Source organism: Dipteris shenzhenensis, chromosome 27 (genome assembly GCF_047967505.1).
Source record: "Dipteris shenzhenensis isolate YYH24624 ecotype China chromosome 27, Dip_SZ_1.0, whole genome shotgun sequence".
In the NCBI taxonomy this organism is placed as follows: domain Eukaryota; kingdom Viridiplantae; phylum Streptophyta; class Polypodiopsida; order Gleicheniales; family Dipteridaceae; genus Dipteris; species Dipteris shenzhenensis.
Genome location: NC_141622.1, coordinates 1,744,908 through 1,757,499, shown reverse-complemented (window position 1 = coordinate 1,757,499; position 12,592 = coordinate 1,744,908). Strand labels below are relative to the sequence as shown.

General features: G+C 43.9%; 1 protein-coding gene across 1 annotated transcript in view; it reads right to left on the bottom strand.

The window, feature by feature from the left end:
* NODGS (nodulin/glutamine synthase-like protein) overlaps positions 1-12,592 on the bottom strand; it is a 136,469-nt gene that overhangs the window by 18,030 nt on the left and 105,847 nt on the right. The window contains exons 11-13 of the mRNA XM_087398593.1: positions 6,093-6,213; positions 5,892-5,944; positions 5,684-5,810 (exon numbers count right to left, since the gene is read on the bottom strand). Of these exons, the coding sequence (XP_087254719.1) occupies positions 5,684-5,810; positions 5,892-5,944; positions 6,093-6,213 (301 nt within the window). The remainder of the gene's footprint in view (positions 1-5,683; positions 5,811-5,891; positions 5,945-6,092; positions 6,214-12,592) is intronic.

The following is a 12,592-nucleotide window of genomic DNA, read 5'->3' as shown; positions in this document are numbered from 1 at the left end:
CCCCGTGGCATCCCACTGGTGGTCGCAGGACGTATGGTCGACTCCTCTATTTCTTTCTTCGCGGTTATGGGGGATGGACGACTCAGGAGAGAGGATGCACTCATCGACCCCCTACTCCCATGGCAGAGGGTTCGGATCGTAGGCCTTTTGGGGAAGGTCTGGCGTACCGACCCTAGCATTGAGCAAGATCAGCTGCAGCTTTGGCGACTCTGGCTCTGGGAGGGCCGGGCCTTGTCAGAGCTTGAGTGGGACCCAGGAGAGTGGAGCTGGCCAGAGGTTGTGACAGGACAGGGGCCGACCTCCTTCTTCGCCTACAGCACGACTTTGGGCAGGTGAGTTCTTGGGAGGATGCAGAGTCGCTCCCCCACCCAGCGGCCTAGCTGGTATGCACAGGGTATTTCCAGATTCTTTTTGCAGGCCTTCTGGAAGGCCTTGTGGGAGAGCTGGCGGCCGTGGAAGATCTCCTACTTCCTGTGGCTTCTCGCCCACAAAGGTCTTCCGGTGGGGAGCTGGTTGAGACAGATAGGCCAGGACGGACGCTGTCAGATCTGCCATGTGGTTGAGGAGTCACCAAAGCACTGCCTGTGGAGCTGCACTCGCGCCCAGGAAGTGTGGAGGTGGACTTTCGGGATTCTCACTCGCGCAGCACCAAACCTAAGGCTTGATCACGTGGGGCGCGTTCTGTTGGTGCAGCACCGCACCTAGTCTACATCACTTATTCGAGGCATGCCAGCAGGACCCCACTTTCCTTATCACGCAGGGTACATGGGGGCTGCTCGAGGGTATCCCGCAGCACCTAGCAGAGGCGGATACAGGAGTTCAGGAGAGGCAGCCAGTCTGGGAGATTATCAGCAGCATAGCAGGGTGGCACATTTGGACCTCGCGTTGCGCGCAGATCCTCGGTGGCACCTCCTTATCGACTGCCCAGGTCATGACTGATATTTGGTGCGAGATTATTCATACCCTCAGAGGCCAGTGGGACCAGATTCAGGGAGAGTCCTGGTCCGCCGGTCAAGAGAAGCGGAGACGCTTCCTTCGGGCTTGGAACACTCAGGGCCTCTTCTTCGAGCAGACCTAGCAGGGCCTTCGGTGGTGCTACTCACCACCCCGATGGCTGTTCATTCACACTCGCCTTATCCCGACGTGAGAGAGTGATTTATTGTGTTACCTTTTAGGGCTGTGTCCGATTTGTGTACGCAGCCCGTCAGCTACAAGCTGACTTTTTGTATCTTGTTCTCGAAGTAATATAATTAGCACTGTTTTTTCGGCAAAAAAAAATGATTGCATCCAACCAGAATTTATTGGGCAAAGACGCTCCCTTAAGCATGCACCGGCCTACTTCTGTTTCTGTTCTATTTTTTACGCTCTGCAAGCCCATTCAATGTGCAATGATGAATGATACCCCGGGTTGCTAAAAATTCAGAAAATTCCCGGGACCTGTACTCACCCTCCTTGTTAGTGCTGCCCTTCCTCTTCGGATGAGCTTGTCGATCCGCCATCATGACGAAGATGACGAGGTTAGATACAGAGACAGAAGGCTGTGAGGAAAGCTGTAGGCGAGGAATAGATTGGCACAAATAGGAAGCTAAAAGGGATGAACGAATGTGTACGAACGAAAGCACACAGCTTAGAGGTAGTTGTTGGAGACGATGAAGATGATAACCATTGCGTATACTGAATTTGCAAATAGTTTTGATCAGTGGAGCTTATGTTCAACTGTAGTCATTCAGAATCTGTGACTGCAACGTCTGTCAAATCAGTAGTTACACAGACCTCTCTTACTTTAGCATGATGTTTTAGCATTAATGAGCCCTTAACGTTAATCATGCCATGTGGAAGCACACGATGCACTTGGTCCACCACAATTAAGCAGCTACCTAACACGTTGGCTTATGAAAAATTCACCAAGGCATTGTCAACCGAGTAATTTACCTCCGAGTTCCCTATGTGTGAGAACTCGCTGCTCGGTATGGCTTAACTTTGCTTCCATTGTACAACTCGGAAACACATTGCCTTCCAAGTTCGCGAGTTGCACTGTTCCATTGTCATGAACTTCTACCAACCGATAGGGCCCATTCACCCCATCTTAAAATTGGTTATTGATAGGCCTCAACTTAATCATGTCACGTGGCGGCACACAATGCACATGGTCCACCATAATTAAGCAGCTAGCTAGCACGTTGGCTTGTGAAAAATTTACCAAGGCATTGTCAACCGAGTAATTTACCTCCAAGTTCCCTATGTGTTACTCGGTATGGCTTAACTTTGCTTCCATTGTACAACTCAGAAAACACATTGCCTTCCAAGTCTGCGAGCTGCACTGTTCCATTGTCATGAACTTCTACCAACTGATAGGGTCCATTCCACCCCAGCTTAAAATTGGTTTTGATAGGCCCCAACTTTGAAGTATAGAGTAATACGAGCATACCCTTATTGCGGACAAATCAACATCTGGTAATTCCATGTCAACTCCTTGAGGTTGCTCGAGTACTCGTAACCTGGACAAACAATCAACGCCCACACGGGTCTTACCTGGTTTATGAATAATCTTGAAGTTGAAAACCTGCAATAGTCGCATCCAACGAGCAAGCCGTCCTTGAATGATAGTCTTGTTGATGAGATATATTAGGGCTTGATAATCCACATAGAACACAAAAGGATTTCTGAGTAAATAATGCCTTAACTTTTGCACACTGAAAACCATTCCTAGAGCTTCTCGCTTGGTGGTGCTATAGTTTGACTATGTAGGTTTAAGTAACTTGCTAGCATAATATACTAGCTAATCCAACCGACCATCCGGCTACGCTAAAATGATACCCAATGCATAACTAGAAGCATCCATATGCATATGGAAAATGACATTCCATTTTAGTTATCTGAGAATTGAAGTAGCCATTGCTCGGTTTTTCAAACCATTGAAAACTATAGTCAACTTGGCATTCCACTCAAATTTAGTATCCTTTTTTGTCAATGCATACAAAGGTGCTGCAATCTTAGCAAAGTCTTTGATCAACCTGTGATAGAGACTGATAAACAACACAAAAGAATACAATTGAGTTAAGTTCTGAGGTTCAGGCATCCGCTAGATGGCTTTAATTTTACCTAGCTCCATTATGATTCCATCCTTAGAAATAACATGACCGAGTAGAATACCAACTCGAACACAAAACACACTTTTAGCAGGGTTCAAACAGATACCTACTTTTTTGCATCTCCCGAAAACCTTCTCAAGATATCCCAGGTGATCAATATCCGAGTAGTATACGCAACAATCATTTAAGTAAATTGCAATGAATTTAGTGAGGTAATCTCTAAAGGTTTCCACCATAAATTTTTGAAAAGTGGACGGTGCATTCCTCAATCCAAATGGCATCACTTTGGTAAGCATAAGCACCCCACTCTGTAATAAAAGCAGTCTCTAATTTATCTTCAAGTGCCACGGTAATCTGATTATACCCACTATAGCCATCCATAAATGAGAACCTGATCTAAAATTCCATCAATAAAAGGTATGGGAAATGGATCTGGAACTGTCTGAGCATTCAATTTCCAATAATCCACACAGACTCGGAGTTTGCCATTTTTCTTAGGCACAACTACAATAGGAAAAAGCCAATCACTTCGGTCTATGGCGTGTATAAATCCAGCTTGTAAAAGTTGATCCAACTTAGCTTTGACTTGCTTGGCATAATTGGTATTCATCCTATACCTATGTTGCTGCATTGGCTTAGCATTTGGGACTAAAGGTATCTTGTGCTGACATAGTTCAAGAGCAACTCCTTTCAAATCTCTGTAAGTCCATGCAAACACATCCTTATAGCTGATGAATAGATCCCTTGTCAGTCTGAGTTGCTTAGTAAACAGGTTGGCACTTACCACTACCATGGTTGGGTGCTCTTGTGTTCCCAGATTCAACTCGTTGTAGGTTCTAGAGCTAGCTGTTCACTTCGGAGACGTGCAATTGTTACTGCTACTTCAGCAATCTCTCTTTCTCCCTCAATGTCCTGCGTAAAATTGCTCGAAAAAAGATCCTTCTATTTAGCAACCTATTCATCGTGCAATTTCTGCTTGATGTCAGCAGCTACTTGAAAAATGTCTATCTCACCCATAGGCAAGATATGCAACTCCATTAACCAAGATTCAACCTCGGGTGGACACTCACAAGAGGACTGCGGATGTCTCTTCTCTAATATTTCATGTGGGGAGACAGACCACTGGAGTGAAAGTAGCAATTGTTAGATGACGAGCTACCTCTCAGAGACTAGGCTAAAAGTCTTCACAGCTGAAACCTGCAAATACAAGTGTGGATATCTCCTCTCTATTATTTGATGTGGGGAGATAGACCACTGGAGTGACAGTAGCAGTTGTCAGATGACAAGCTACCTCTCAGAGACTAGGCTAAAAGTCTTCACCGTCAAAACCTACAAATATAACAACCAGCATTTTGTCCATCCCCCTCATGCTCCATATGGCATCATGAGGTAGGTCTTCATAATTTTCACCTGATTGAAACCTGGATAAACATATCATATGGCATGAGGGAGGTCTTCATAACTTTCACCCTTGAGTGAAACCTGGAAAAAGTTTGAACCTTCATGAAGAAGGTAATGAATTCCTCAGTGTCTCAAATACTTGAGGGCCTGAAGCAATGCATAGAGCTCTTGCAGAAGAGGAAAAGGACGTCACATTCCTCAAGCCTCCCCCTCCCATCCAGCCCCTTCGCCCCATTGAATGGACCTCTAAGGTTCGCTCACTATTGTGCCAAAACAGCCTTGAAGCTTTTGCACAACAAGCTGGGAGCTAGTCTTCAATCTGGAGGAGTCTGAAAGGCTCATCGTTAGCCACAACTTCACAAGTAACTCTTCCACTATCTACCAGGCAAGTGCCACTCACAAAGGTGCTCTAGCTGCTGATGTCCAATGTCAAACACATCACTCCCGATGCTGCGCAGTGCGACCAGCTCTTCCATCTAGGTAGTTCCTCGACATCACAAGGCTTACTGCTTCCTCTCCAAGTACATTGCACTCAAGAAAAGTGCCATGAATGTCCCAAGGGATTTTGTTGCGGCAGATCCATAGATTAGGTGTCCATCTTCTATTCTAATTTTCTGCAATAGTTGACCAATGGTCAAATCCACTATAAGCTAAGCACATACCTTTGTGTGCTACAACAGAACTTGGTAGGGCAAGTCATTCGTTGGCCCCTTTCCCCACTACCCTCGACATCCGAGCAACCTCCATTTCCAGGCCTCCTCTCAGCCAAGTGATCTTGCCAAACTTGCCCCATGGAAACCAAAACTCTAGCGCAACACCCGACATGGTACCAGAAGCTAAGACTTGAGGTAGAGTACATGTTCAGATACTTTCCAACACTTACATGTAGAATTGACTAGCTGGTAAATTCACATTCTATATGGCAATGCACCAATGCATGTACGAAGACTACAGGCACATATATGTACAATATAGACATACATGAATATGTGTGCGTGCATGCATGCATGTAGCACACAGATTGTCTGTAAACTATAAGCTTGTAAAGAAATGGAAGTTCTCCTCACTTAGAATGGTAGGGGAATGACAATGGGTCAAAAAAGTAATGTGTCTAAAAAAGTCAAATTTTCAAGCTCTTATACACTAGGCAGACGGAATTTGTGATACTTAATGAAGGGACATAAGGATACCTGCTCAACTATTACTCCCATTGAGCTCAAAGCATTCGAGATCTGAAGAAGCATGTCAGAAACAGCATCAAAACTTGTAGAAGAACAGTACGGTGTTGAGTCTAGTCCAACCCATTTGTTCTTAGCCCTGTTCAATAGGTCATCCATAAGATCTTTAGCAAAAAATGCCAAAATAAAAGGCAATACTAATATAGATGTCTGAACTTACTCAGGATTTGACTTCAAGATATAAAATTCACTCTCAAAGCCAGCTTTCATAACCTGCAACCATGAGCCAATTGCTGATACAACAAATTAACAACCCTTCTGAGATCATAATGTAGCCCACAACTGTTAAACGAAGAATCCAAGAGCAGAGAAACTTATCGACAGCATAAATATTTTAAAAAGGAGGTAAGCCATGTCATACCAGTCCGAATTCCGTTTCTAGAGTATGTAAGAGACGTTTTAAAGTTGACCTTGGGCAGTACTCCCATGGAGTGCCAGGTTCCAAGTGCATATCAACAAAAACTAACTCCTCTGTCGGAGACCTGTATATTAAGACACAAACATACAACAGAGTACCTAAAAATTTGAAGATTGCAACCATGCGTCAGCCTTTTACAAACAAAGATTCACCCAGATAGCAGCTCAACTTTTGGTACTAATAAGAACACATGCATTGATTTGCGTACTAAACAGTTTTAAAACCATAGTTAGGACACTTCTTTTGTGTCCCAACCCCCCCCCCCCCCCCCTCTCTCTCTCTCTCTCTCTCAAGAGATTGAAGTATGAAGTGGAAGGAGTATTCCATTTGTTTGGTGTAAAAATGTTGCCAGCTGAAGGACTCACATATATCCTATATGGAGAACAACACATTGCAGCAACTAGGGGAAGGCATTTACGTGGTGGGGACATCCCAAATAACATCAATGCAAGAAATGTAATGCTCAAGCTGAGGTAGCATGATCTTGAAAGGGTTAGTTGGAATTTTCCCTTTAGAGGGCTAACAATTGCGCTTTATGTATAAGGTCAAAAGGGATTTAATGTCAAGGTCGTCGGTGACGGTGATTTGCGCAACTAGGTGGGTCTAAAGGCCTAAGGTGTAGGTGTTCCTAATTATGAATTGTGCCTAGGGGGAAATGGTTTAAATGGAATCCCAAGAATGGGTAAAAGGGAACATCTAAGTGTGGCCGTACAAAATAGATGTGGCAATCTAGGCCCACCTAGGGAGATTGGGCCTCTACAAAAGAAAGAAGGTGAAGAAATTCACTGTCCTACCAATGGGGGTTAGATAAGATGGTAACTATGGTTTGGTTAAACTGCCAAATGGAATCTTAATAATTATTTAGAAAGCATGGAGGCGCCTATAAATACGGTTAACTTTCATTGCTTTGGAATGAGAATGTAATAAGTAGTTGAGTGATGGGGCCAATAGTAATGGTTGGTTGCTGACATGCATTTTTCTTTGCTAATGTTTAAGTAGATGTGATCCAAGTTGATCGATAAACTATTGTGGGTTTGTTAATTGCTTGAATGCATGAGATTTGTTCAAGAATGCTAGCGAGAACATTGGATGCATGTGTCGTGTTATATCTGTTGGTGTTGAAGTTTTCGAGGACGATGTTTTGTCGAGAACTCGTCTCGTGGGGGTCCATGTGATCTGGCTGAAAAAACTCCATGATAGAGCTCTGATAGGGATCAGCCAAGGAAGAAGTCTCCTCTTGTCTCCGTGCTCGAAGTATCCTCTTGCGGTGTCTGAGTACCTCATGAATGAAGCCTGCCAAACACCTCTGGTATGGGTAAGAGAGGAATCGAGCCAAAGCCCCATAGCTATCTCTGAAGAGGCAGTAGAAATGCCCTAGGATCTCATAGTAAATAGGGCACCTGAAGGACGAAGTGCTCCTTACCTTCTACATGTCACATAATGTGCATATGCGCCTCTCCTTGGGTAGGCGCTTTTCTCTACCGCTCTCCATACGAAGTCTATGTGCAGAGACCCGGAATTGCCCAATAGAGATGCTCACTGAGTGGGGTAAGTAGATCTGTGTGTATCCTGGTGGGTCAATGAAACCCTCCTCTGTGATATGTAAGCAGGGATCTCTGTAGAAGCTAAGCTTCACTGGGAGTTTACTCGTTCCCAACCAGGTCCGGAATGTGTAGCTGTAAGAGATCCTCACGGATAACCTAGTTGACCTCATGTGATAGGAGGGGAGAAAACAGAGCATCCATGCTATACTGGAAGGGAGGGATTCTATCCATGTGGAGCCCGAGTCGCTCAAATCATCTCTTTGTGCATGCATACAGCATCTCTCATCCCCTCCTACTGAAAGTGCTATAGAAGAGGACAGTGCTAGCCATGGTAGCCTGATGTGCCCAAAAGTACAATCCCCATACTCCCTGACTCGGTACAGATACATGATGACCTGAAATGCAGCATCTAGCTGTAATGGGGATCACCCAAACTCAGCCTGAATGATTTGGTGAAGAACGGATGGCTTAACACGAATCATAAGTGATAACATGAGAACTTGTAGCTGCTCCACACGAGCCCACTCTGTATTCGAGAAGTCTGGCCCCCAACAAGGGCTGCCATACATCTCTGCTGGGCAGACCAAGGAGTCAAAAAGCAGTCCCTTGGTCCATGGATCTTGAAAGTGTGAGCGGAAGCACTGCCTCTCTAGTCTAGCCGCTCCACACGAGCCCACTCTGTATTCGAGAAGTCTGGCCCCCAACAAGGGCTGCCATACATCTCTGCTGGGCAGACCAAGGAGTCAAAAAGCAGTCCCTTGGTTCGTGGATCTTGAAAGTGTGAGCGGAAGCACTGCCTCCCTAGTCTCGCTAATGAAGCATATCCTCTACCTAAGAGTGCCTGCATCGTGGGTCTCATAGTGAAGATGGGTTCAGAGAAGACAACCCCAAGATACGTGTATGATGAAACTATCTCAATAGGTGACCCATCAAATGTGAACTGCTCCTACTTAGGTTGACCTTCAAATCATGAGACTCACAAAAGGAATGTAGTGCGTCAAGATGTCTTTGGAGCCCCTCTGCTGAGGAAGACAAAAGAGCCACGTCATCTGCATAAAGCAATATCCAGATCAACGTGCTCACAAGAGAGCAACCAACCCCTCGTGTCTGCATCACTATCTCAAGCTCGTCAATGTAGAGGCCAAACAGGGCAGGTGATAATGGACACCCTTGTTTGACCCCAATAGTGCTCATGATCTCATCTCTCCACCCAGATCCTGCACGAACTCTACTTGAAACTCTCTCGTAAAGTGCCATGACAGCCCAAATGATCTCTTGATTATAACCCAAATCATGTAGGCACCGTATGAGGCGGGCTCTCGGAACCGTGTCAAATGCCTTGCGGAAATACACAAAGCAACAGTAAACCCTATGCTTTCGTGCCCTCGCCTCCTCGATGATGCACCTGAGCGTGAGAATGTGATCCATGTTTCCATGATCACGCCGAAATCCAGCCGGTCCTGTTGCTCTAAGTCCTCGACACTCCGCAACTCTACTAACCTCGGAATCAAGCACTGATGCATAAATCTTGGGTCCTGTAATTCTCCGGGCTCATGGGATCCCCTACCTTGTGGAAGGGTGAAATAGACACACTTTTTTTAGTGAAATCTTTATATTTCTGTGTGGGAAACCTCAAAAGAGGTAAAAACCCACCAATAAGTACAAGGAAAAAGTTTTTACAAGTAAAACCTCAGAGCAAAAGTCATGAGGTAGCCAAGTAAAAAGTGACATATCAAGCTGGAGGAGGATCAAACACGACATCCTCCAGCTTCAAATTGTTGCTCTGTAAAAACTGATGTAGTGATGAAACCACACCATCAATAAAAACAAGCTGTTTTTTGCCCTTGTGATTCTTCTTGATATAGGCTGGTACCCGAAATTTTTGAATCAAAGGGTCAAAAACCTGTCGTAACATGGGATGAAAAGATTCGGAGGAGAAGGGAGAGTTACCTTGACAACTGAAGGAGCAGGAGGAATGGGCCTGGATGTAGAAGGGCAAGCACGTGCAAAATGACGCACCGATAACATGCAGTGGGAAAAGAGATGATAGCACACATAAAGGAAGCCAGATCTGCCTTAGTAAACATAATGAGGGATAGATAGAATTGTATGTATGCTATCAAAAGATTGCGTTATTCACAAACGAACATGTAATGGCCAAGTTGCAAGCTTCCAATATTCAAGTTTTTTCCTCAGCTTTGTGAGCACCCAATCAGTTTGTTGAGAACAAGTGAGCCCCCAACCTAGAGGATAGCCAAGATGTCGAATTAATTGAGAAGGTGGAACAATTTTCCCAGGCCACAAAAGACTATGCCAGTCTTTAGCATGCAACGGCAAGAGCTTGGCTTTCTGAAAATTCACATGAAAACCAGTAGCCAAGCCATATGTGGAAAGAGCCTGCATAATCAAGGAGAGATCGCTCTGAGTATTTTTCGGGGTAAAGAAAGAATCATCAGCATATGCTTGAGTGATCATGCTGCGACTACCAAGAATTTCCAATCCATGCAACATGCCATTGTCCAAAAGATGGTCCATATATTGAAGCATTGGATGAATGGCTATGGCAAATAGTAAAGCACTAAGGGGACAGCCTTGCCGAACAGAACAACCAAGAGTCCAAGTTGTAGAAATATCCCATGAAAGTATGCAGGCAGCTTTACTATCTTGATATAACCAATTGATAACTTGCTGCATTTTTTTGCCAAATCCCAAGGCCTGCATTGTTTGTGAAATAAAGTCCCACTGAACAGTGTCAAAAGCTTTGGCAATATCAACTTGCAATAGCAGAACATCCTGCTGAATATATTTGGCATATTCTATTCCAACATAGGCATTAGCAATGTTGTCTGTGATATGCCTACGAGGAATAAAACCATATTGCACAGGATGCAACCCATCATGCAAATAATCTTTTATTCGATCAACAATCATTTTGGTAGTAAATTTGTAAATAACTGGCATAAGCATGATAGGTCTCCAATCATCCAAAGATTCACAGATTTGCCTTTTTGGAAGGAGTTTAACAAGACCTCTTTTCCATGTATCCGGCATTCTCTGATTTTGCCAAGCAGAATTCACCATATGCAGCAAAGTATGCTTCAAAAGAGGCCAATATTCTAAGAAAAACTCAACTGTAAGACCATCCCATCCTGGAGATTTTCATCTACCACAGGATTTAATTGCATCTGACAATTCCCTTTCAGTAAAAGGTTCCTCCGATTCCAAATCCTGAGTAGTGGAGATAATAGGAGAAACATGTTGTAGAAGCAAATTTCTTGCAGACAAAACTTGCTGTGAAGGAATCTGCATAACCAAACTGCTGAGACAAATGATGTACATAAACAGAAGCAAGCTGTGACCGTGATGTAGTCCATGAACCATCGGGCATAATCACCCTGCAAATGTTTGTGTTTAATCTCTTCTGATGCAAGCTTTTTAAAAATTGTTTGGAAGAACAGCCTTTATCGATGAAAGCTCTTTGTCTTGCTCTGGTCTCCCATTTGGCAAGTTTCCTGTGATCATTGATTTGGAGACAATGTTTAACTTGGCATAGTGTAGTTTGCTCATGCAAGAACAAAGGACAAAGTTGACTGAGTTCAGTGAGGTCTTGGCAAGTCAATTTAGCCTGAGCAACAGTTTCCTTCATAGTCTTCATGTAAGACTTGCCATAAGCTCTAATTACAACTTGCATTTTGAAAACAAAAGAGCCTTTATCGATGAAAGCTCTTTGTCTTGCTCTGGTCTCCCATTTGGCTACTTTCCTGTGATCATTGATTTGGAGACAATGTTTAGCTTGGCATAGTGTAGTTTGCTCATGCAAGAACAAAGGACGAAGTTGACTGAGTTCAGTGAGGTCTTGGCAAGTCAATTTGGCCTGAGCAACAGTTTCTCTCATAGTCTTCATGTAAGACTTGCCATAACCTCTAATTACAACTTGCATTTTGGAAACAAAAGAATCCCATGCATTATCAATATCAAAGTGACTCTGAGAAGACAGAGATTGATAGGCATTAGTAACCAGTGCCTTGAAAGTAACATGCTGCAAATAGCTATTGTTCACAATTAGATGTTGCCTTTGAGGCAGTCTATCATCTGGCATATCATGAAAAGATAGCCTCAACCATAACGGTGCATGATCTAAATGCACAAAGGCATAGTCAACCCACATTTTGCATGTGAAATCATCATTTTGTTGCGGGGCTACGCTATACCATCGATCCAGACGTGCCTGGTAAGAAGAAAGGACATTATGTTGAAAAGTGTATCCAGGTGACAAAGGTTGCAATTCCTTCCAAATCAGTAATTGAGACCATGCATGCCTTTCAGAGGTTAACATATGAGTATCTCCTCATGTATTATCACCCTGTTTCGGAGCATTATTTAAATCCTCACATATAAAGGCATGATATCTCCATGGATATCGCTGCATGGCATCCCAAATTGTACTTCTGTCTCGAGAAGATTGAGGTGCATATATAGAAGCAAATTCAAACACCTCGCCTTGAATGATGCATTGAAGAATAATCCATCTGCCTTGATTGTCATTTAAAGCAATAACTGGCTGAAGCTCATGCTTAATCAGAATGACTACACCTGAGAAAGAGTGCTCCCCAGCATAACAGATATCATAGCCGCAGTAATGACCTGTCTTTCCGGCATAGCCATGTTGATTGTGTTCTTGTAATGCCACTATATCAGGCTGAAATCGATTGATATACATCCACACACATTTCCATTTCAGACTGTCGCACATCCTGTGAACATTTAAGGTAGGCATTTGATATGAGGAAGCATATTTACAGATATTTATAGGAAAAAACAGTTATGTACAGCAGCAACCTTCAGGATATCATCCCTGCATTTTTACCTCAGGGTCAGGGCCTCTTCCCTGAGAAGAAA